The 26,174-nt window shown below is 43.2% G+C and overlaps 1 protein-coding gene across 3 annotated transcripts in view; it reads left to right on the top strand.

Moving 5' to 3' along the window:
• Positions 1–26,174, top strand: part of ARHGAP12 (Rho GTPase activating protein 12) — a 128,831-nt gene that overhangs the window by 65,980 nt on the left and 36,677 nt on the right. For 2 of the 3 annotated variants that reach the window (XM_062211134.1, XM_062211133.1), the window contains exons 4-6: positions 10,520–10,777; positions 17,404–17,544; positions 18,540–18,620. In XM_062211134.1, the coding sequence (XP_062067118.1) occupies positions 10,520–10,777; positions 17,404–17,544; positions 18,540–18,620 (480 nt within the window). The remainder of the gene's footprint in view (positions 1–10,519; positions 10,778–17,403; positions 17,545–18,539; positions 18,621–26,174) is intronic. The other variant, XM_062211136.1, reaches the window with a different exon arrangement.

The following is a 26,174-nucleotide window of genomic DNA, read 5'->3' as shown; positions in this document are numbered from 1 at the left end:
GGGTGGTAGGTTGTGGGAGAAGGCTGAGGCGGGGGACGTGATGAGTCTGAGCTTTACGTGGAGCATCAGTGCTAGTGATGTATGTCTGTGGCTCGGGAGAGAGGTGGATGTTTGAGGGGGAGATTGCGGTTTTATTAATACAATGGACTTGCGGAAGTTTTTCCAGGGAGACTGAGAAATAGGAGAGTGAAATTTAGTGTATGGGTGTCATGATAGCTCCTTTAGTTATATAAAAGTAATTGTCATCCAGGAACATACTGAGTGCTTCTTGTGCAGTTGCTGTGCTAGGCTCTGAAGATGAACAGACATAGAAGACAAACAGTTCTGCCAAGATCAGCAGGTCCTAGAGGGAAAGACAGACAAGGGAATGTGGGATGGCAGGAGTGTCGTAAGTGCCGTGGTGCAGAGCTGCAGGGTGGTAAGGCTGGGGGAAACCAGGTGTTGAGGCTGTGGGCTGGGGAAAGGAGTTGGAGAAGCACAGAGCTGGTCTGGAAGAGCCAAGTCTTCTTTAGCTCCTTGTTCGCAAGTCTCCTGCCCTGATGGACTTCCTCACTCTACACTCCTCTGATCACTTGTGTCTCGGTCCCCCTTACCCACGGCTTCTCACTGTAGTGCCCGTCAACCCTCACCTCTCCACCCTCTACCTGGAGGGTCTGTCGCCACCAGTGTGGCTGGCTTGCACAGTGCTCAAATTGCTGCTGGTACCGAGGGGCGCTAGCACAGAGGTGACTTCCTGAGTGTGTCGGCGTGTGGCTTTCCAGAAATAAGCATTTGTCAGCCCTCATGGCTTTTGTGTTTGGAATCTGCTTTATTGTTGTCTGTATCAGGAGGGGAGCGAGAAATGATGTCTTGGCTGTGATGTGCAAAGGGCTTGCTCCTGTTGTTGAGTGAGGCAATAAAAGGGCAGGGAGAGGACAGAAAGAAACGGAGAGGCAGGGGCTATGTTAGGTATCAAACCCTGTAGCAGTGGAGCCCACTGCTGGGAACACATTCCTGCGTGTCAGGGCACACCCTACTGCCTGTTCAGGGCACGCTTCTCTCTCTGGCACTGAGCTGTGCTGTTGGGGTAGTGCTTCGCTCTTTTGTTTTTAACCTGTCTCTTCCTCTTCATTAGGCTACTGCCTCCTTTAGGATAGGGGCTGTCTGTTTTCATTCCCACCTAGCTCATAATTACTGCTTAAATGTCAGTTAACTAAGTAAACCATCGACAATATTGGTTTACTCTATAGAGCTTGAATCTTAGTGTGGCCGTGCTGTACGCAGGAGTGCGGAAGCTTTTTTCTATCAAGAGCCATTTGGACATTTATACCGTCATTCTTGGTCCATACTCAGCTATCAACTTAAACATTGGCCTGCTGTAGATTGATTGCATTTCAAGGCAGGGCCAGGCCTCATACAGCCCGCGGGCCAGTCGTTTCCCACTCCTGCTTCAAACACTTGAATTTTAAAGTTTTTACACTTCAGAATTATTAACAAAGGGTAGTATGTGGTTTTTTTTTCTTTAAAGTTTGGCTTTAAGTGAAGAGTATTTTTTGGAAAGTTACACTTTTCAGTTAAAATTGATTCACAATTTTTAGTTTTGAAACTAAAATATGACCTTATTTACCTGAATGTTGGCCGTTGTTGGGTTTCTTCTTTTTTCACTGATACTGAGTAGCACGTGTTGTCCAGGAAACAAGAGGTGTGGTTCCATAGTTAATATGGAGTCAGAGGTGGGGGTGGTGGGGGTGGTTTTGGTGCGGTGGTTAAGCCACAGGTTAGGATTCCTGCTCCGATTTCGGAGTTCCTGTGTTTGAATTCTAGCTCTGCTTCTGATTCCAGCTTCCTGCTAACCGGAGGCAGCAGGTAATGGCTCAGGTGGATGGCAGACAGGGATTGAGTTCCAGGGCTGGGCCCAGGATCATTGTAGGAATTTTGTAGGAACCTGCAGATAAGAGCTTTCTCTCTTTGTCTCTCTCTCTGCCTGCCTCTCAAAAGAAAAAAAAAGAAAGAAAAAACAGGTTATGCCATTCTCTAAAGTTTATTATAGAAGCAATTCTTACATAAGTGTCTAAGACAAAATGACAAATGTCAATATTTTTGTTATTAAAAAGGATTCAGGTACAATTTTGTTCAACATTACCTTCCTCTGTGGTTCCCTAGTTTTTCCTTCCTGTGGATAGTGGGAGGATTATTTTAGTCTATCTATAGATAAAAGTGGAACAGGCCAAGTCTTTTTTTAATATAAAATTGGGTCATGTGCAGAGGCACTAGCCCTAATTCTGTTGTTAATTAATGACAGATATAACCCATAAAATAATTTTATCTTTTGTTCTCCTTTTAAAGATCCTCCAATTCATTTGTTTTTGTTGGTAACAACATGAGCAAGGTTATTCTTATAAATGTTGGAAAGTTAATTTTTACTTCATTCACATATTGAAAGTACACTTTGTTGCTTAAAGCTTTTAACTCTTCTTCCTTTGATATCTCTAGAGCAAGAAGCAGCTGATAGTATGGACTTAAAAATTGTCTTTAGTATTTAGGTTTTTTATTACACAAATTTACTGGACCAGGGGGACCATGTTGGAGCAGTAGTGCGCACTAAAATCATGTAGAAGACTTAAGGTATGCAGATTCTTAACTGCCGGCTCCCAGAACTCCACAAGGGGATCTTACCCAGGGAGTTTTAATATTAGGTACACCCAGGTGATTCTGGTGTAGGTGATCCATTAACCACTCCTTAAGAAACATTAGTTGCTTTTTTTTTTTTTTAAGGCAATTAAGATCTGTTCTTTAAAGATATTTATTTATTTTCATCTATTTGAAAGGCAGAGTGAGGGAGGGGGAGAGAGAGAGAGAGAAATTAAGAGACATTAAGATCTACCTGCTGGTTTACTCCCCAAATGCCTGCCGCAGCCAGCTCTGGACCAGGCTGAAGCTAGAAGCTCAGGACCCCGTCTGGGTGGCAGGGGCGCAAGCACTTGGAACCACCATCTGCTGCCCCCCAGAAGGCATTCGATCGTGTGTTTTGTTGGAAGCTGGACCGGAAGCAGAGTGTGATGAGGGGTGCGGGTGTCCCAGCCGCTGGCGTAAACCCCTGTGCCACAGCGCCCGCCCCAGAAACACCGGTCATACGGGGTTAATGGTGTTGTCACTTCGGAGTCTAGTGGGCTGTGCAAGTGTCTGTCTTGCCCCGGATTCCTCTAAAGGTGACCATTCTCACTGTAATGAAGTTGGGAAGTGAAACAAAAAGAGTACATAGTCCTATTGTTCACAGACAACTGATAATAATGTAGGTTTTCTTCATGTTGTAAAATTTTGGGTTGGAATTTTACTGTATAGTTTTCTACTTCTTTGGCTTAACCTTGTAAAGTTTTTTTTTTTTTTAATCATGTTATTAAGAATTTATTCATGGGACTTGTGCTGTGGCACAGCTGCTAACCTGCTGCCTGCAATGCTGGCATCCTTTATTGGAGTTCTGATTTGAGTCCCTGCTGCTCTGCTTCCAGTCCAGCTCCCTGCTAATGCACCTGGGAAACCAGCAGAAGATGGCCCAAGTCCTTGGGCCCTTGCACCCGTATTGAGAGACCTGGGTGGGTTCCAGACTCCTAGCTTCTACCTGGCCCATCCCTAGCTGTTGCGGCCATTTAGGGAGTGAACCAGAGGATGGAAGATCTCTCTGTGTCTGTCTGTCTCTTTGCATTTCAAATAAAATAAGTAAAATTTTTTTAAAAAGGAAAATTCAAGGGAATTTCTGTTAATTGATCAGCAACAATTTTCTACAAGAACTCTTGAAAATATATAAAAATACTTAGCATAAACATCAAGCTAATCTTTTATATACATATATATATATATATATATATAAACATTAATAGCAAGAAGAATGGTTAAGAAGTGCCCATTTTGGCCAGTAAACAAAAAAAAGGAACACACTCAGTGCGCGTGGGGGTAGGGTGTACAAGTCTAGGTTATCACTGGCTGCTTTCTTTAGCAGAACCCTTCTGAAAAACAGTTGGGTCAGTGCTTCAAAAGCTTTTCAGAATATTTTTAGGGCCCTCAGCAAAGGGGAAAAAATCCTAGCTTCAGAAAAATGCTTTCCCGACAGAGAGCTTCATTCCAGTGTTCTTCATTAGAAGCAAATCAAAAACAATCAAACTAGCCAACAACAGAGGAACAGCTAGGTGAGTTATGGCCCACTGAGGCCATGCTGTGCACTCACTGCGCATGCAGTAAATGATTTCTTGTATTTTTTAATGGTTTATTTTATTTATTTGAAAGGCAGAGAGACAGAAAAAGAGGTCTTTCATCCACTGGGTCACTCTCCAAATAGCTGGCCTGAGCCAGGAACTCCATCCATGCCCTCCTTAGGTGGCAATGACCTAAGTACTTAAGCCATCACCTGCTGCCTCTGCCTCCCAGGATGCACTTCAGTGGGAATCTGGCTCGGAAGCAGAGCGGCTGAGACTTGAACCAGACACCAGATGTGGGTCTCTGCAGCTGCTGTGCCAAATGCCCACCCCATCCATGGTAATCTCAGTGAGTTTTCCCAGGAGTTCGGGCGATCGACAATAAACACGCACAGTTTCTTTTTGTCAGAGATCAAAGTTCAATTTTACATGAATATTGAGTCCTCTTGTGTTCCTTCTACACACTTTGAAAATGTAAGACTGAATCCTACTTTAAGTGCAGAATGAATTCATTAGGAAAACAAAGTCCTTTTTTCTACTAGAAAATCCTTTTGCCAGTAGGTGAACAACACTTCAAATGAGTATCTGTCAGGAAAAGTTAATAGTGGTAAATTAGGGAGGGAAACAGCAACGTGTTACCTTTCACTGGCAGTAAGCCTGCTGTCTGTACTTCCGTTAGGCTCTACCTGTCGGACATAACTCTTCCCTCTGTTGATTTACCAAATCTGAGGAATACCAGCTAGCTTGATTGAAAGAAATCATTCCCTTTTCTCTCTTCTCATTGTTAACTAGTTTGTCACTTTCCATCCTTGTGCTATTCCCAGCACTCCCTTGTCTGTGTGCCGTGCACTCAGTGAGATTGCTGGACTCTGGGTTAGCTCACTGGAAACCCCCGGGCACAGAGACAGGAGTGGCAGAGCGCACCCTGTTTTGCTTGTTCCCGGATCACAGCGCTGCACTGTGCTATATGGCCACACACAGCGTCACAATTCTGTGTCTTTTGCCTTCCTCACTTTCTAGCTCTGTGTGGCAGAAGGCAGTGCCGGTCCTCATGGCTGGTAGCTGAAGTCTTTGACGTCTCAGTTGTGAGTCAGGTTCTTGTTTCAGAGCCCCTGGATCGATGCCTTTGATCTGATACTGTTCTCCCCCTTTGGAAATCTTGTCTTAGCCTTTAGATGCCTCCTCCCTTGGATCCTTTCCTTTAGGAGGGTGGGTGTGGTCCCTTGATTATATTGATTACAGTAATAATAATATTAACAACAGCAAAAGTCACCAGTGCTAGCCAGTGTGCCAACTTTAAATTTACATCCTATTTTAATTCATGAGGCCAACTGTTCAGTATTTTCCTGGGTTCTCTTTTTTCTTCCTCTTCTCATTCTGTATGTTCTCTTAAGTTGTTGGCCCCCTCAATATGCAGATGATGTCTGCGTTTGTATTTTAAGCCCTGATATCTGTACCCAGTTCCCAATCTATGTACCCAGCGATCTGTGAGCACGGAAGGCTTTTCAGCCTGATTCAGTGTAACCGAGTTAGTCAGACACACACAGCAGAAGCCAGTCCTCCTCCACAGACAGGAACATCCAGTCTGCATGTTCATTTCACCTTCTGATGCCTTCTTGGATCTGGCCCTGCTCCTCCTGCACCTCTGCCACCTTGTGCTGTTGCAGCTCTCTTCATCTTCTCTCTGTACTGTGGTGCAAACCTCCTCACCGACCCCTGCCTCTCATTGTGGCCTTCTGCAGTCTAGAATGTTTCTGAAGTTTAGATCAGAGTGTACCTCCCGGCTTAAAGTCTTGTAGTTCCCTAAATGCCTCCGGATGACATCAATGCTTTATAACATGGCTTGAGGACTCTCTTTGTTCCACTGCTTGCCTCTCCTTTTGCATGCTCTGAGTCAGCATCGTTCAATGACGGTACAGTGCTGCTTCCTGGCTTTCTTTGTTGGTGCTACCTCCTGGCTCCCCAGCGTCTACCTGGCTAACCGTGACTTACTCATTTCTGTGGTTTGGTCATTTTTGTTCCCATAGTCCCTGCTCTGTAGTTCTAGCCTTGCGTCCGTTATGCATTGGAACCATCTGTTTCTTTCACTTTCCTTCGCTTTGTCCTGAGGTCCTGGAAGATAAGAAATTTTACAGTTCCTGTTTGTAACCCATGCACCTGACCGAGTCCACAGCACTCAGTTCATCTGCAGATCATTTCTGTCTTAGAGACACAGCTGCTAGCAATGTGGATGATTTCCTGGTTTCCTCTCTTTATTACATCTAACCGGTTCCAGGTCCTTAATTTTGCTTTTATGTGGGCATGTGTGTTTGCATACTTTTACTCACACTTTGTTCATTTGGTCAGCAAAGTTCACTGCTGCTACTGTGTGCTAGGAAGTGTCCTGACTATATTACATGCTGGATACTGCGTTGAATTTATAGATTGAATTTTGGAGAATTAACCTGAAGGTGAAAGTCTAATTTTAGATACTTGAAAGTTTTATAGGTATCTTCATTTGATTTTGTATGCTTCTTTAAAGGCTTATTTGTAATTGTTTAGCCGTTTTTTTTCTTGTGAATAAGATTTTTATTCCTCATTGCTTTTTTTTGATTTGTTATTGCTCATGTGTGGGAAACTGATGATGAGATTCCAGAGTGGGCCAATTTATTAAACTTTCTTAGTAGTTTTCCTGGACTTGGGTTTTAGAAATTTTTAAGATTGTATTTGAGAGGCAGAGAGAGAGAGAGAGAGAAAGAAAGAAAGAAAGAAAGAAAGAAACATAGATGGACAGAGAGAGCTCTCATCTGCTGGTTCACTCCCCAGATCCCCAGAACAGCTGAGGCTGGGTTGGGCTCAAAGTGGGAGCCGAGGTGTTACTCCAGGTCTCCATGTGGGTGGCAGGAGCCCACCCACAGAGGCCATCATCACTGCCTGCCAGAGTGCACGTGAGGGAATCCGAGGGAAGTCAGGACTCACACCCAGGCACTGTAATATGGAGTGGGTACCCAGCGAGTACCTTAGCTGTTTACCTACTCCATCACTCCACACACTGCTTATCTCAGTAACAGCTGACAGGGGCTTTTTCTCCGGGTATTTATGAGCTGACTTTATGTTTCATGTCTTAGTATCTTGGTTAGGACCTCAAGTGCAGTGTTGAAGACATACCCGGCATTCTAGTGACTTTAATGAAAGTACTTGTCATCTGTCTTGTGAACTGTAATGTTTACTTTAAGTGCTAATGAATTTGAAAAGGCACAGAAGCATCACCTGTTCCTAAGCTGTGACGAGTTTTGTCCTCAGTTTGTGTTGGGTTTCATAAATGCTTTCCCGGTGTCTGCAGAGATGACCATATTCATCCGTTAGTCTAAAGGACAGTAGGAGGTTTCCTCACCTTTCTTAACGTCTGTCTCTGCCTTATGTAACATAGTGCTGCATTAGGTCGCTGACGTTTCAGTTTGGATATCTTCATTATTTTTTAAAGTGAGATATAGTGTTCTTGTCTGCTCTTGTGTCAGAATTATGCGGGTCTTACCGACTGTGCTGAAGCATTTCTGTTTTTTTTTTTTTTCCTCCATTTGGAAAAGCTGTTTAAAATTGAGCTGTCTAAACAATAGGAAATTAGTCATTTCTTAAAGATGCGGTAGACTTTTCCCACAAACATTTTAGAAGGTGGCTGTCCCTTGGCATCTGGAGTTCCCTGAGTTCTGGCCCAGCGTGAGGAACAGATTTAGAACTTGGTTCCTACTTGTTGAATCAGTGCTCTCCAGATAAAGCTCTGAGAAATGACTTACTGCTGAGGAATTGTGGTAACAGAATTTCCACCTGTCAGAGAGACACTGTTATGGCTGACTCACCAGGACATGGGATTTGTCTGAGAGAGGACCGAGTGGCTGTTTTATCTCTGTGGATAGAGCATCGTCATAAAAAGATGCTGTTGGGTGGCGCTCTAAATTGGAAGCTCACGTTTTAAGAAAACGGTCCAGTTTGCATCATTGGGTGCAATATTTGCACGGCTACAGCAGATGAAAAGACCGTAGTCTTCGGAATGCTATCCGTGCCTTTGTGTTTTTTATTCTGTGATGTAAACTCATTAACATCGCACAGGCGAATAGTACTTTTTAAAAGTTAAAGTTCTTTAATTTCAATAAAACTGATTTAGCGTTTCAATTCATATTTCTGTTTTTTTAGGTCAGTATTTTAAACCATTCATAAAACTCAGGATACGTTTCAACAGTAATTGAACATCAGGATTCAGCTTTAGGATTTAAGTGGTAAAGCAGTGATTTCTTGGCTGGGAACAGTTCTGTCCCCAGGGGACATTTGGCAGTGTCTGGAGGCTTTCTGGTTGTCACAGCGAAGGCAGGTGTGTGTGTGTGCCTGGCTGACCCCTGTCATCCAGCAGGTGGAGGTCAGGCGTGCCAGTGAACACACCGGGCTCGTACAACCCTCACCGCCGTGGATGACCAGTCTCAGAATGTGGGACAGAGCTGAGAAGCCTTGTTGTAAGAGGAAGCTGTGTGTGCGCGTGCATGCGTGTGTGTGGGTGCGTGTGTGGGTGTGTGTGTGGGTGTGTGCGTGTGTGTGTTCTAAGTGAGTGCTCTTTTCTGTCAGTGGAGCCCTGTGGAACCTGATACAGTGGCAGCGTCCTCAAAGTGTGGGAAGCGTGTTCTGCTCTTTACTGACATCTAGTGAGACGTTCAGAAATAAAAATGGAAGTTGTCACCTAAGAGTGTGTGTATCAGAGTTACTGCTGGTTCTTATATTTCCATTGTTAGAAAATCCACAAATAGGAAATTTGGGATTAATTGATTTATTTATAGACACTGAGAAATTATCACTGAGAAGGAATAGAACATGTAAATTCTTTGTGCTATTCTTTTATGTTTTGCTTATATCCCTGACTTAATATTAATTGAGTTTAGAAATATACATATTTCTTAATGAGCTGTCCATGTATCAGACTTTTTATACGTTTTCTTTTCTTTTTTTAAAGATTTATTTATTTTTACTTGAAAATCAGTTATGCAGGGAGGAGAGGCAGAGAGAGAGAGAGAGGTCTTCCATCCACTGGTTCACTCCCCAGACAGCCACAACGGCCAGAGCTGGGCCAATCAAAAGCCAGGAGCCAGGAACTTCTTCCAGGTCTCCCATGTGGGTGCAGGGACCCAAGAACTTGGGCCATCTTCTACTGCTTTCCCAGGCCACAGCAGAGAGCTGGACAGGAAGTGGAGCAGCTGGGTCTCGAACCGGCACCCATATGGGATGCTGGTGCTTCAGGCCAGGGCGTTAACTTGCTGTGCCACAGCACCAGCCTCTTTTATTTTCTTTAAAGATTATTTACTTGAAAGGTAGGGTGCCAGGGTAGAGAGAGTGAGCACTTTTCACCTCTGGTTTACTCCTGAAAGGCTCACTACAACAGCCAGAGTTGGGCCAGGCTGAAGCCAGGAGCCAGGAGCTTTCCCCAGGTCTCCCACGAGGAGGGCAGGGGCCCAGGCATATGGGCCATCCTCTGCTGCCTACCAGGATGAATGTTAGTTGGAAGCACAGGCAGGACTCCATCCCATGCACTCTGATAGGGGATGCATCACAGCTGCAGCTCCAGACTTCTTATATTTTAAAAAATTTAACCTACTGCCGTGACACAGTAGGTTAATCCTCCACCTGCGGCGCCCGCATCCCATATGGGCGCTGGTTCTAGTCCCTACTGCTCCTCTTCCAGTCCAGCTCTCTGCTATGTCCTTGGAAAGGCAGTGGAAGACGGCGCAAGTGCTTGAGCCCCTGCACCCATGTGGGAGACCCGGAAGAAGAAGCTCCTGGCTCCTGGCTTCGGATCGGCACATCTCCGGCCGTAGTGGCCATTTGGGGAGTGAACCAACGGAAGGAAAACCTTTCTCTGTTTCTCTCTCACTGTCTGACTCTACCTCTCAAATAAATAAATAAAATATTTTTAAAAATTGCCTAAAATCTTAGAATTTTAGAGCTGTAGAAGATCTGGGTGGTTTAGGCAATTCTCACATTTATGGAGGTTCAGGTGATTTTTTTCAGTTTCTTAAAACTTGTCAGAGCCAGATTCTGAACCAGAACCCACACTTCCTGACTTCTAATCGAGTGTGCTTTCAGGTTAAGGAAAGTATTGAGTGCACTTTGAGTCCTGTGTGAAGCTTTTGTTTACTTTTCAGTCAAAGTAGGAGTGTTAAAACTTATAGATTATTCCTTTGTTAGAATATACACACCTGTTTATATGTATTTAATTGAACTAATGTGTATGTTTCCAAGTCTTTTAATTTTTAAATGTTAATTTGCAAAATCTCCTATTTAATTTGTTAAACGTGCTTTTTTGAACATGTGTTTTTATTTCCGTGTCACAGGCCACTACACCTCCAAGTCAAGGAAGGCCAGATTCTCCTGTCTACGCCAATCTACAGGAACTGAAAATATCCCAGTCTGCTTTGCCTCCGCTTCCTGGGAGCCCCGCCATTCAGATTAACGGAGAATGGGAAACCCACAAGGACGGCTCGGGGCGTTGTTACTACTACAACCGAGGGACTCAGGAAAGAACTTGGAAACCGCCCCGCTGGACTCGGGACGCAAGCAAAGGAGACTTCCACAGCCCGGGAGATCAAGAGGTATGTGAGAGCGCGGAGCCGACCAGTGAGTTGCCCGGTGTTCTCTTTGTTGATTGAGAAGCAAAAGAATTGAGTCGCTTTGTGCCATGGTAGCAAGACGATGGTAGGACACTTGCATCTCTAAGACACTAACTGATTCCCAAGTTTCGCCATACTGGTGCTAGTTATTTCCTAATCTCTAACTAGCAGTCATCGGCTAACCTAAATGCTTACCCGTGCCCGAAGTGGGTGGAAGTTGCTCACTCCTGTATTAGAAGGCACCAATTCAGTCATTTTTGTTATATAACCAGTGGCAATTTTCAGAAAAGGAGGAAAAGAGTCGATGTGACTAAGCTAAATAAGTAGAAATAAATTATCTGATTAAAGCAGGTGCTTTCGCATGGCTGTCAGGCTCTTCTCAGTTTGTCTCTCAGAGGTACAAGATCCTTTGTACTTGTATCAGGAAACTAACTGCAGTTCTTCTGTTACAGTGATCACCCTGTCAGTCTGACGAGCTGCTTACGGCAGCCATCTTTCTCTCACGAGTGCTTTCACAGTCTTGCTGCCTCTGGCTCCGCCTTTGCCCTCACTTCCTCACGGTAGTGTTGTGAGTTGGTCGGCTGTGTCTCGAGAGGCGCTCAGCTTGTGGCCTGATGAGATGCTGGTAGAGTGTGTAGATGTGGATTGCTGGGCTGGGGGGACAGTCAGAGGGGAGTCCCACACCTGTGTAGGACACCTGCTCTTGTGGAGGGTAGGGGGCTCGCACAAAGTAAAGCAGAGCTGCAGGTAGGTAGGAGCTGGAGGGCCAAGCAACATACCCTGTGCTGAGCAAAATGCAGGAAAGCCTTCTGTAGTTAATAACCCCCCTTCATGTGCTGTTTTTCGGGTAGTTATTTATAGCTCTGGTTCAGTGGTAGCCTGTGCTGTTAGTGTTTAAGAATGAGAGAAAAACTAGTGAGAGAAATTGTTCTGCTTAACTGGATAAGAAAGTTAGCAAAATTAGATTTGCATTATAAGTCGGTAATAAAATAAAAGCTTATATTTGGGAGAATTAGGGAAAAGGCTAAATTACAGACATAGAAAGTTTGAAGTAGCGCCAGAAACGTTTAACATGTTCTTTAGCTTTCTGTTTGAATACATACACGGGAGCGATTTGTCTGTCGGGGTCTCCGCTTACACGACCAATCTCTGCGCAGACTCGTAGAAATAGCTGTTCCCGAGGTGGCTCCAGCACTTCTCCTCTGACTTCCTGAGAAAAGCTGTGTACGAGAGGGCAAACCAGGATGTGCGTGGGTGAGAAATCCTGCCCTGCGCTCTCAGTGTTTAGCTGACATCGTGCCTGGGCACAGGACTCTAGGTAGGGCACACTGTTCTGCCACGGTCACAGGTGGTTAGTGCTTACGGGGAGTCTCCAGTGTTAGAACCTCTAGGTCTTTGCTTCTGCACGCATCAGGCAGGGTCTCCATGGAGCCCCGGCTTAGCCCTGCTGTCTGGAAAGTGAGGGCTGCCTGTTCTTCTGGCGTCTCCTTCTCTGTGTTGGTACCTATGTCCCAGTCGTGTATGTTGTCTCTCAACCGAGAACCCGAGTTTGTCCCTGCTCAGAGGGATCAGTTCCCAGGAGTCTGCTGGGGTATGGCAGGGGTACATGCCTAGTGACCAGGCTCAGAGAAGGGGGTACACGCCTAGTGACCGGGCTCAGAGAAGGGGGTACATGCCTAGTGACCGGGCTGAGAGAAGGGGGTACATGCCTAGTGACTGGGCTCAGAGAAGGGGGTACATGCCTAGTGACCGGGCTGAGAGAAGGGGCTACATGTCTAGTGATTGGGCTCAGAGGAGAGGATCCCGGCAATTTTAGTCCTTGCTGTTTTGGTAGCACTGCCTTTGCTCCCTGGTTACAGAGGTTCCTTAGCCGTTCCTGAGCCACGTGCAGGTTCTGCTCTGTAACTTGGTGGGTTTCATCTCCCCTCGCTGCCCTGCCCAGGCCACTTGGGGCCTGCTCTCTTCTGTGTGCATCATTAGGTCTTCGTTGGCTTGTCTGGCTGTTGTCTCATTTGGTGTTTGCCCTGTTCTGGATTTACATCAGTGGAGTTGGAGAGGGGCCAAGTGTGTACTCTTTCATCTTGTTACTTTAGTGGCTGCCCTACACCAGGCTGCTTCACCAGGGTGACGTTGCATTCCAGGGACATTTGATGGTGTCTGTGGGCTCTTTGGTTGTCACAACAAGGGGAGTAGTGCTACTGGCATGAAGTGGGTCCAGGCCCGAGACGTTACTGAGCCTCCAGCAGCACACAGGACAGCTCTCCACAGCTCTGCTGACGAGAAACCCTGCCCTAGAATCCTGACCTGGCCACCTGTAGCACCTAAGTCAGAAGTTAGTCACTGTCCTCTTGATTCCAAAAGCCGTGCCCAAATACACATGAGTACTTTTCAGAGCTTTTGTGGAAAACAGAATTAGAAGACAAGTTTATTTTGATACCAAAAGTACTTGAAATCTATTTATAGTTTTCTTATAATATTCATTTTTCATTAACTTTCTTAATAAAAGATTTTTTTTTTTATTTGAAAGGTAAAACAGTAGGACCAGAGAGAGAGACAGATTTTCCATCCACTAGTTCAGTCCCCAGTTGGCTGCAACAGCTGGGGCTGGACCAGACCGAAGCCAGGAGTCAGGAACCAGGAACTCCAGCTGGTCTCCCATGTGGGTGGCAGGGGCCCAGGCACTTGCTCCATCTTCCACTGCCTTCCCATGTACATCAGCAGGGAGCTGGATCAGAAGCAAGTGGCCAGGACTTTACCTGGTGCTCTGCTGTAGGATGCTGGCCTCGCAAGCAGTGGCTAACCTGCTATGCCACAGTGTAGTCCCCTTATTAACTTTTGAAGTCCCCCTCATGTGCCTGGGCTTCTGGCTTTTTTTTTTTTTTTTTTTTTTTGCACCAAAAATAAACTTACCTTTTAATTTCATTTTCCATAAAGATTTTGAAGTATCCTTATTGTGCTCTTGTGCTAATGTCATATATTTTATTTCTGTGTTTAGTCTTCTTGTACATGATAACTCAAGTTAATTCTCAGTTTATCATTTTATTTTCCCACATTATCTTTTTTTCTCATATTTTCTTTATAAGTGCATGCTTTTAAATTCTTTCATCTGGGGCCAGTGTTGTGGCATAGAGGGTAAAGCCACTGCCTGCAATGCCATATAAGGCACCCATTGGAGTCCTGGCTGCTCCACTTCCTATCCAGCTCCCTGCTAATGCACCTGGGAAAGCAGCAGGTGATAGCCCAAATACTGAACCCCTTCATACACATGGGAGACCCGGATGGAGCTCCTGGCTCCTGGCTTCAGCCTGGCCCATGCCCTGCCATTGTGGCCACTTGGGGAGTGAACCAGCAGGTGGAGGATGTGTCTGTGTCTCTAATTCTTCCTTTCCAATAAATAAATAGATCTTTTTAAAAAAAAAAAATCCCTTATCAGTATCTGTTACCAATAGATTCTTAGAATCTTGGCTTTTGTTTGGAACTTTATTGATTTTACCCATGGTTTTTGAAGAATAATTTAACGAATATAGGGGTCTAAACTGACTGTGTGTTTGGTTTTTCCTAGTTCGTGGGAGATTTTATTATCGTGTTGTACTGGCTGCCGTTGTTGATGCTGGGAATTCAGCTTTCAGGTTGTCTTTTTTTTAGGGGAGGTTTGAGGGTAGCGTTTAAGACCCCATCTCTGCAGTTGCACGTTGATGTGACTAAGTGAAGGCATCTTTATTTCCAGCTGGGGCTTTGTGGTCAGAACTCCTGAAGAATGAGCGGATCCCTGTCTTTGATGGGTTCTGGAAAATTCTTAGCTGTTATCTGTATATAGCCACTGCCCCACTTGGGAACTCTGACTAGGTGCGTGTGTGATCTGCTCACCGTGTCGGTATGTGCTTCATCCTCAGCATTTCCAAATCTAGCTCCTCTTCATTCTTTTTATCTATCTGTGTCTTTCTTTGATGTTGAATCAGTACTTACATTTAAAAAAAAGTTATTTTTTATTTGGAAGGGTTTCAATGTCTTTTAGTTTTGAAAACTTTTAAACTTAGACAAAAGTTAGGTGAACATCAGTATACCATGGACCCTTCATCTGGATATGCCAGTTTTTACCATTTTACCACATTCTTTTTATTTCTGTCTCCTTTCATCCTCCCAGACACACACCATCCCCAAATGGAATTTTCTCCTGAACCATTTGAAGCAGACAACATATTTTATTCCAAAAGTATAACGACACTTTGCAGCATGAACACGGTACTTTTTCCTTTTCCTTTTTCTTCTTCTTCTTCTTTTTCTTTTTTTTTAAGATTTATCTATTTATTTGAAAGGCAGAGTTATAGAGAGGCAGAGGCACAGAGAGAAAGAGGTCTTTTATCCACTGGTTCACTCCCCAAATGGCCGCAATGGCAGAAGCTGTGCTGATCTGAAGCCAGGAGCTTCTTCCAGGTCTCCCACGCAGGTGCAGGGGCCCAAGGACTTGGGCCATCTTCTGCTGCTTTCCCAGGCACATTAGCAGGGAGCTGGAACAGAAGTAGAACAGCTGGGATGTGATCAGCACCCATATTGCAGGCTGGGGCTTTAACCCGCAGTGCCATGGTGTCAGCCACTTGTGTTTTGTTTTTCTGACTTCTGGTATGTGAGGTTTCTGATGGTGTCTGTTTTCTTTTTGATTCTCACACGTGAGGTAGTGGGATGTGTCTGTTCTCTGTTTTAATGTGAGACTGTGGTTCTTAGGAGCTCATGAGGGGGACGTCAGCTTTGGTTTTCTAGGCCACCTGGGTAGCAGTAACTTAGGTTGCTTGAAGACTGCCTTGTGGTCTGGGGAAGATTCCTTCAATTTTCCTCATGTGGAATAAAAGGGCAAGTTTTGTTTCTGATCACTCATACTCTGTGGGTCTAAATTTTGGGGGATCTCAGCTCTGCATTGTAGGGTTTTCATGATGTTGAAAAACAGTGTTCCAGTTTGAGGTTTTGCAAATGCCTTCCAGAAGAAAGCTGGTCTTTTTATTCTGTTTAGCTCCCTGGATTCTTGCTTCTCCTTAGTGTGTGACCTCTGGGTGTTTCTCAACTAGCCTCTTGCTCACTGCTCACTGATGATTAATGTAACAGTTTTAACTGTATTCATGCAGATGACCAGTAGGTGTACCTACCTACCAGGTTCCTGTAAGCAGACCTGCTATATTTCAGCTAGGGCTCATTCACTGCAGAATATACCCAAAGTTACTGAGCCAGCTGCCCTCCTGCATAGAATTATTTAATATAGAACAGTTAACGTTTGGAGACTGCTTGCTAAAATTATCCTAATTTTTTTATTTAATTGCCATTATATGACTGTTTTCTACCAGTAGGTATCAAGATCTCAGAGTTCCTCTGGGTAAAACATACCAAGATACTGGAGGTTGTTTGTCATACCAGAAGAGAACATTGGACAGTTGTGATCAACATTCTGTCAACTAGAAAATTATATTTATGGGAAAACTGATTTAGTGGTTTTGATTTTTTTTCTTACATTAATTTTACTAATTAGATTTCCTTCTTTTATTCAGCTTCTAAAATATACTCCTACACAGGATTACATTTTAAGGTGTTGCAGTTAAATAAAAAGACATTCTGAAGTTTTGAATTAGGCTTTTCATTTTTTCGAAGTATTATGTTGCAAAACACAGCTCACTTTTATGTAATGCTTCTGCAAAGTTGTCTGTGTCAGTTTTTGTGAAAAGTTAATAATGTACACTTTGTATCTTTACATGCGACATTGAGAGTCTATCCATCTTCAAGATTTCATATTAAATTACAGTAGTAGAAAATATAGTCTGAAACTGTTTTACCTAGAGGTGATAGGAAATATCAGTTGCCCATGAGGATTAACCAAATGATTAGTTGTTGAATAAATGAGGTTTAAGTGCAGTAAACAGATTGCTGCTTAGTAACATTGTGTTACCTCTGGTTTGTTAAGAAGCATCAATAACTGTTAAGTTTTCTTGGTCTTCCAGTGTGTTCCTTTTGTACAAGGGTAACTTAAAAAGTTCGTGGAATGTGTGTCTTAGGAAACAACTATGCATGGATTTCAAAAATCTTTTGCATCAAACAACTTACCTTTTAACTCCTCATTCCATGAACTTTCTGAAGTCCCCTTGTATGTCTGAAGTTTATCGTGCACACCCCTATTGTGTCCCTACTGGATTTTTGATCTTACTCATGGGATACGCAGAGGAGTGAGGGTTTTCAGGAAACTCGTCCTAACAGTCTGAAGTTTCCTCATCCTTCCTTTGTTTACACACACATGTATTCCTGTCGTTTGTTAACGTGGTGTCTGTTGAACAGCTGCTTAAATGGAAGGTAGCATTTCTCACTCCTTTGCCTGAAAACATCGTTTTCCATTTCATTGTGATGTTTCTAGGATTGCATTAATGTGTTAAAATAACTATTATTAATTTTTACCTCACCACTTATAATACTTAAATACTTAACGACTAACTAGTTTGTTTTAAACAAAACTATTCAAATATATTCAAAATATCTTAGTACTTATAGGCAAGAAAAGTTGATCTCTTAGATTTTCAATTGCTGCATGTTGATGTTCAAAGAAGAAAAATCCTTGTGTTTCTGACCATTTATAGCTGCTTTCGTCAGAGGAGAACTACCAGAGCCTTTGTAACAGCCAGTCAGATAGTCAGTGTGGTTCTGCTCCAAGGGGTTGGTCAGAAGAGTTGGATGAACGTGGGCATACCTTATATACCAGTGACTATACTAATGAAAAGGTACATTCTTTTTTTCTCATCTAGTGTTTCTTGACAGAATTCTCTCATAACATAGTTGTGTACTGAAGTTTAATAATATTTTAAGGACAAACTTAGGAGACTGTTATTCATTGTAATTCTGTAAATATGCTGATCAACCATGTGAAAAGGCAGTATATAACTACTGATTCATGGTTTTTGACTGCTCACAATGGTGGGACTTTTGTGCTGTTGACGCCATTTCAAACAGACCTGTCATGGGTAGGCCTGTCGGATGTTGTGTTTAGATTTCTTCAGGAAGCATTTTTTTGGGAATTATTTTCAACCATCTGTAATTGTACATTGCCTCTACTCTCTTTTCAAAATTATTATAACCAAATTTGTTAAAAGCCATGAATCTAGTGCTTTATGATTAGTTTGGTTGGGAATAAATGTGGACACTCTATGTGTATTATACCTGGCGGTGTTGGTTTTTGCTTCTCTTTCCAGCCTAAGAACATAAGGCAGCAGTAGTTTCGTTTATTTTATAACCAAGATCATGTCACCTCCCCACCACCCTGTTCCTCCTTATTCTGCTGCACACAGTTCTTGCTATTGTTGCTTCAGTAGTGTTGATAAAATGTATTGACTAAGGAAGGCAGTCCCAAGGATTTTCATGAATGAGGCCTAAATAGTTGAGTTTTGTTTTTAAAGATTGAAAAATAGTTCCCCTTTGTCAGTTTCCCCAGCCTGTCTCCAGGATGGGAGTGTGCTGTGTTCCAGGGCTGTGTTCCTTGTTACATCCTTAAGTGATGCTGGAATCACTGGCCTAACGTTGGAGGAAAGAGAAAGAAAAACACACAATGTAATATTAATACTTCTTCTTGCCAAATCAGAAATGCAGCTCTGTTAGTATACTAAGTTTGTCAAATTGCTTTGCAGTGTTCTTGTGGAAGTAGTATAAGAATAATGTCTACTGTCTCTGTAGTAGTGGATGAAACTCACTTTTATTTAAATAAACCTGTGTATTTTTATAGTGGCTCAAGCACGTTGATGATCAAGGTAGACAATATTACTACAGTGCGGATGGATCTCGGTCAGAATGGGAGTTGCCAAAGGTAATGACTCTGAACGCTGAATTTCTGTGAAAAATTAGCAGGTGAAGTAATATCTGAATACAGTCTCAGCAGATTTGTTGGTAAATGTTTACCCAAGTTCTAAAAGTGACAAGACTAGTTTTTCCACAGTTCATCATGAAGCATGTGACTGGCTAAATCTTTAAAAGCTGTGCAGTTATCTTTGATATATTATACTAATTATTCCTATTCAATTTTTTGGTTTAACTTGAAATTGGTCTTTCATTATCCCAGGAGATAAGAATTCTCTTCGTGCCAATAATGGCACCTTATGTCCAGGAGTCTGTGTTTTCTACATTAAGTCTCTTACTTAATCTTTTTTTTTTTTAAAGAGAAATAAAAGTAATTCAATGTTCAAATTACCTTGAATTAAATATGTGTTGTAATTGTTAAAATTGTGTCAGCATTGGTTGGGATAGGCAGTATGCTGTGATAGGATCATCGGGTCCTAGCCTGAATGTTTCTTTTCAAACAGGTATGCACACTGTGGCTGACTTTATCTGAGGCACTGTTTCAGACTAGTCATGGACACGTCATTATTGACACTTGAGTTAATTTTAGGTGACAGCTGAGCAAACATTTCAATTCTTATTGGTATAATATTTTAATGTTTTAGAAAACAGCTAGAATTGGCAGACAAAACTGTGGTATCAATTGTTTCATATACATTAGTTTTTAAGGAAATTGAAGTCAATTTAAAGATGTCAGTAGTATAAATGACACATGAATAAAGAAAAAAATCACACGGTATTACTAAACTGAGTAAAGGTTGTGAAATACTGATCCAATAAAGTAATGCTATCATAGTTTCTTCCTCCTGTGAATAGTATCTGGCCTTTAATTACTGTATGAAATTATATGACTGATACTCGGAGGGTAAGGTGTATAGCCTGTAATTGATTTTTAAGGGTACCCTTGTAAATATGAGTTGGTGTTATAGCAAAAGAGCTCCATAACTTGGAGCTTTAAAAATTTGGTGATCCTGTGGAACAACACAGGTTGCTGTCTTGGAAACTTGTTAGGGGTGGGGATGGGGTAGATAAAGAAAATATTTGTTTAATTTGCCTGTCAAATATAGCCCAGTATTTTCTTGTAATTAAAAAACAGATCAAATCTTCAAATAAGTGTTTTTGGATTCTCTATCACACATTTACATTTGTACTTTATCTTTTTCCCAGTTCAGAAAAAAGTTATTGCATATTTTTAACCACTTTGTTTAAATTAACAACACTTTCACAATTAGAGGTCATATTAAAATTGACATTTATACAATATGATTATTTTAAAAATATACAGGTTTTAGCCGGCGCCGCGGCTCACTAGGCTAATCCTCTGCCTTGCGGTGCCGGCACCCCGGGTTCTAGTCCCGGTCGGGGCACCGGTCCTGTCCCGGATGCCCCTCTTCCAGGCCAGCTCTCTGCTGTGGCCAGGGAGTGCAGTGGAGGATGGCCCAAGTCCTTGGGCCCTGCACCCCATGGGAGACCAGGATAAGCACCTGGCTCCTGCCATCGGATCAGCACGGTATGCCCCCCCCCCCCCCCCCCCGCAGCGCGCCAACTGCAGTGGCCATTGGAGGGTGAACCAACGGCAAAAGGAAGACCTTTCTCTCTCTCTCTCTCTCTCTCTCACTGTCCACTCTGCCTGTCAATATATATATATATATATATATATACAGGTTTTATATTTTAATGACAAAACTCATTTGCAAAGAGTTACGAAGATATCACACAATGTTCTTACCTTATAAACCTTAAAATAACCAGGAATCTAGAGAGATCCAAATAAAAGTACATCTAAAAGTGCCATAAACTGCTCCTCACATTTCAAGGGTGAAAGTTTTGTATATTCCGTAACTTATGAAATATTCTATAAACCAGTTGTGGCTTTTTTTCCCATTCTCATCACTTGTAATTTATACTTTCAGAATCTGGTTCAGAAAATAAAATCTTGTTTAAGGTTGTACGAAGACTCAGCATTTGTGATGTTCATTAGTAAGCAGTGGAGAGATATTATAGCAAGTTTTTTATCTTTAGTTAAATTTCTACAAAAAATTATAAGTGTGTTATTTTCCAAATTTGGCTCTCAATAAGATTTTTAATGGGTAAGTAATATCCCAAGCTTAATATGGCTGTTCCAACCTTGAGAGAAAAAGAGGTGTGCATTATAAATTAATAATAAATATTTTTAAAAGAAATGTGCTAGAAAGAAGTTATAGAATATCTCAACCATTTCGTTTTGAAATTAATCCCATTTATAAAAACAATGTAATCATGTATGATGTGATTACTTTGAAAAGAAATTTTATGAATTGTGATGGCCAAAATCTGTAATAATTTCTATGTGAGCTAAGAATATATTTTGGGGATATAGCTTTTAAGTACTGAAAACCATGCAACAGTGACTGCTTCTGCCAGTCGTAAAATATGAGATCTGACTTTGAAGAAGCCAAGAGAAAAATCTGCTGAAAGTCCACTGGAAGTTATTTAGGTTATAGAAGACTCATGTTTTGTTAATACAAAACTTAAACATGCATGAATTATTTTTGTTCCCGTGGACAAGTTGAGTCACAGTTCCTGTCAGTGCGTCAGCTAGTCAGCTGAGGTGCGGTGCAGCGTGTGTTCTTTCACTGGGGTCTCTGAGCCCTTGGCGTGATGCGGTCAGTCCGAGCGCTTCTCTTGAGCGACTGGTTCCAGGTTCGGGCGATCTGAAGGGAAGAGGCTGAAGGTTCCTGTAAGCCTTCTTTCTCACCATGAGCCCTGTCGAGTTCCAGACACCTTTGTAGGCGTGATGCTGGGTGTTTAGTCTGTCCATAAAGGGGTGATCCTGGGAATTTAACAGTGTCAGCGCTGTAAGGTGGATGACCTCCCGTTGTGCCGGTGTGTGTGTTTGATGAGACGTGGGAGCAGGAGCATTGCTGTACTGGGAGTGGCTCTCTGGCAGAGTTTTCCCATGCATTTCTCTGCTGGAACATTGGCTGCTTTCTCCTAGTAAGCAGATACTACTTTTTTTTTTTGGTCCCCCAAAAAGCGAATAAGCAAAATGCCTTGAGCGTCCCCCAGAACTGTTAACTCTCGTGACTTCTGGCTTTGCTGTGACTGGACCAGTTCTGCCTGCTGGCAGCCATTGCCTTGATTGTGCTTTGTCTTCTGGGCCATACTATTAAAGCCGTGTTTCATCCCCTATTAGAATTCTGTGAACAAATGTTTCAGAGTCTTGATCCCACTTGTGTGAAATTTCCAATGAAACTCTGTTCTTGTCGGCAGCTGATGTGGGTGCGGCAGTTTGGGCACCAATCAAGCAGAAGGTTTGCTCCACTTTAATTATTTATTTATTTATTTATTTGAGAGGTAGAGTTATAGACAGTGAGAGGAGAGACAGAGACAGAAAGGTCTTCCTTCTGTTGGTTCACTCCCAAAATGGCTGCAATGGCTGGAGATATGCTGATCCGAAGCCAGGAGCCAGATGCTTGTTCTTCCTGGTCTCCCATTCAGGTGCTGAGACCCAAGCACTTGGGCCATCTTCTGCTGCTTTCCCAGGCCATAGCAGAGAGCTGGATTGGAAGAGGGGCAGCCGGGACTAGAACCAGCCCCCATATGGGATGCCGGCTGCAGGCAGAGGATTAACCCACTGTGCCACGGTGCTGGCCCCTCCACTTTAATTTTAAATTCGGAATTGGATAAGCTGAGCCAGTTGAGACGCTGTGCTTTTGGCTGTTGTTTCTGCTGTCAGTTGTCAGTCCTCTTCAGTTAGGCCATGAACAAGGTCCATTTTATGGTCACAAAGTTCCTGTGGACGGTCTGCCACCACAGACTTCATCTTCAACATCATCATGTCCCTTGGAATGAGTAATCCGTTTGTAAACTGTCAGTTTCTGTGGGGCATTGTCCCCGTGAACTTTTCATAAAGCATCACTGATTTCACAATTTTTCTACCCAGCCATCACCATAAATTTGATGTTCTCTCTTAATGCCCAGGGCTCTTTTCAAACTGATGTCTTAGTTTCTTCGTGCCTCAGACTAGATCCTATACAGATGCATTACAGCAAGGTAGCATGAGGTATTTTGTTGGGAGAATTTTTTGAAATCTACTCATGGTTTTTTGTAATGCACACTTTTCGTGAACGGTTTGAAGACTCCTCATGTATGAGGAGCAATTTGGAGACTTCACTGAAGAGTGGCTAAATATTCCCATAGGATTCTACTAGCTTCCATGCTTTCCTTGGTCAGAATCACAGATTCAATGCTTGGACACCCAGTCGTTTCTGGAGATGGATTGAGTGAAAGGAAGAGGAGGAGGAGCAAGAATCTGAGCTCCATCGAAATCTCATGGGGTCGTTCTTCAGTAGTAGAAAAGGATGTGGATTGTCCTGTCACCAGAGTTAGGTCCTCACTTTCAGCATCATGTTTCAGCTCCTGCCGCCATCGGCCTCTTAGGGTAAAGTGTTAGGTCTTGGCAGTTTCTTGACCTGCTAGTTAAATTGGTTGTGAGGAGGAGGTTTAAATTGTCTAAGCTGGAAATGAGGAAGTGTGGAAAAATACTAGAACCCCTACCTACTGGTTATTACTGTATGAGTAAAAGCAATTGCAAGTTAAATTCTGTACCCTAAGCAATTTAAGACTATTCTGTCAAATAGACTTAGAACCCCCAGTGCAAATATTAGAAGTTTAATTTAACCACTGTTTTCTGAATACCTCTTTGGTGTTCAGTACTGTGTGGTGTTGTGATGACAAGGACATGGGGTATGGTCTTCAGCCTTAAGAAGTTTGTTATAAATTTGAAATAAGAAACTTGTTCATATGACAGCTAAGTAAAGTAGAATATGCACACTCATTCCTGTAAACATACCTGGTTCTGGACTGGATGTAGGCTAAAGCAATCACAAAACTGCAAGATGGGAGGGAGGGTTGGGAAGGAGAAATAAGGGAGGGTGAGTGAAGAGAGAGAAAATAAAACATTTCCCACTGAAGATGAAGTCTTACTCAGAACCCCAGATAAAGCGTGAAAATCAAGAACTAGAGTGCTCTGTTTACTCCAGATGAAATAAATTTTCTTAATATATGAAAACATAGTTAAGAGAGATTGCAAATAGGTTGAAAGTTTCCTATAATAATATGGTAGCAATCCTAAAAGAAAAGAATGGAAGAAATGGTAGGGAAATAAGATTTTAAAAATATAATTTGTGGGAATTGAAGAAAGGCATGAGTCTTTCAATAAAAAATATGCTTTGAATATTGACCAGGATGCATAATAAATCCACACGCTGATAAATTCTGCTGAGTCTGCAGAACTTCAGACGGCTGAAAAGCCATCAGATGGTGAACAGACTGATTGCCTGCTCTGGTGGTTTGCACCGTTGGCTGCATTCTGCACCCTGCCCACGTCGTTCCTGCTGTAGATGGGGTGGTGCCTGCCATTCACTGGGTTCAGTCATGTGACTTGCTTTGGCTGCTGAAATGAGAGCAAAGTATTGAAATGGGCTTGAGCATCAGGGCTTGCTCTGGTTACCATGAGAGGAACATGCCCAGGCTAGCCCACTGGACACAGGAGGAGGAGGAGGAGGAGGAGGAGAGATACAGGGAGCAGAGTTGAGCAGAATTAGCTGTTCTAGATCAGCTAACTTTTTATCCAACCCCCAAATCTGTGGAAGGAAATGATTGACACCTTAAGAAAGCCGTTCTTTCTTGTCTTTTCATTATTCCTGCCATATTTTTGGTGAACAACACAAAAGGAAGCATGTCCTTCTGCGTCATGTGCTACGCAGAACGTGGTATGGTTCCCTGTCAGCTGTCCCTAACCAGCATTCATGAAACAGCACCTTCCTATCCCTGCCCCAGCCCTCGGGGCGGCTGCAGCCCTGTTGACCAGCCTGCCCCAGCACATGCAAGGAGCCGTGTGAATCATCCTCACCGTGCCCCGAATGAACCATGGCAGCCCCCATCCAGCGGGAGGCTGGGAGGAGGGTTAGGTAGGCGAGAGGGAGATACTGAGGTTGTGCACAAGTCCTAGGCGTCATTCTAGTGGGCCAGGCAGGAAAATAACCAGAATTAACACGGTAGGAGCTTCAGAAACTAAAATGTGGCATGGAGTACTGCCAAGTTTCAAATTTGCCTCTGGACAGAATTCAAATGGCAGAGCCGAACGGCAGTAAAAAGATTTTAAAAACTAAATTGACATTTGAACAACAGATCATAAAAGTGGTCCAAGATATGTATTCTCAACCTAAACACATTGGCATCCTGCTACAATAGAATAATTTAAATAGAAATCAGAGTCTTAAAAAAATTACTTACAATGTCAGAATACATCCTGGAATTGCACGTCCTATAAAGAACCGGGAACATCTCACTTCCACGGGAAAAGGTGATAGCTGTTAACACAGAGATGGCCCAGACTGAGGGGGTTCTGATAAGGATTTTAGAGCAGCTCTCGTGAAAATGCTACCACAGCAAGTATGAACACCCTTGAGATGAGTGAAAACGTCAGCGTCTCAGCAAAGAAATGGAAACCGTGAAGAACCAAATGAAAATCCTCCGAAGGAAAATACTGACTGGCTGGGCTCAGGGGCAGAATTCAGGGGAAAGAGAAAAGAATCAGTGGTGCTGGGGCTGGCGTTTGGGGCAGCAGATTCAGCCCCTGCCTGTGACGCCGCATCCCGCGTGCCAGTTTGAGTCCTGGGTGCCCCGCTTCTCATCCCGCGCTCTCCTATTGCACCTGAGAAAGCAGAGGAAGATGGTATAAGCACTCGGGCCTCTGCCAAGCACTTATGGATGTACCTGAATGGAGTTCCAAGCTTTTGGCTTCAGCCTGGCCCAGTGCAGCCCTGGCCATTGGGGCCATTTGGGGAGTGAACCCCGCAGATGGAAGACCTCTCTCTCTGTCTCTTCCTTTCTCTCTCTAACTCTACCTTTCAAATACATCTTAAAAGAAAAAAATAAAGAATCAGTGATACTGAGGTTAGGTTATTAGAAATAATTATACAGTCAAAAAAATATAAATTATGCAATCTAAGCCACAGAGAGAAAATAGATTTTGAAAACAGAGGGACTGGCACTGTGGTGTAGTGGGTAAAGCTGCAGCCTGTGGCACCAGCATCCCATATGGGTGCCAGTCAAGTCCTGGCTACTTCACTGCTGATCAAGCTCCCTGCTAGTGCACCTGGGAAAGCAGCAGAAGATGGCCCAAACGTTTGGGCCTCTGTCCCCACATGGGAGACCAGGAAGAAGCTCCTGTCTCTTGGCTTCTGATTGGCCCAGCCCCAGCCATTGCGGCCATTTATGGAGTGAACCAGCAGATGGAAACTCTCTCTTTCCCTGATCCCAAAGAAACCCATATTCAGTCATGTTATAATTTTGAAAATAGAAGATAACCTCTGTACCATCCCTTAAAACAAACAAACAAAAAACCACCCATTTGGAAAGCAACTCACTAAGCCACCTGTGACCTGTGAGGTAGTGATTGTTCCAATGACTGTGGTTTTGTCAGAAACCATGGAGGCAGAAGAAAGTAGTGCAACACCTCATGCGGAAAGAAAAGAAC

The sequence above is a fragment of the Lepus europaeus genome, chromosome 14 (assembly GCF_033115175.1).
Source record: "Lepus europaeus isolate LE1 chromosome 14, mLepTim1.pri, whole genome shotgun sequence".
In the NCBI taxonomy this organism is placed as follows: Eukaryota; Metazoa; Chordata; class Mammalia; order Lagomorpha; family Leporidae; genus Lepus; species Lepus europaeus.
This window is presented reverse-complemented; position numbering and strand designations above follow the sequence as displayed.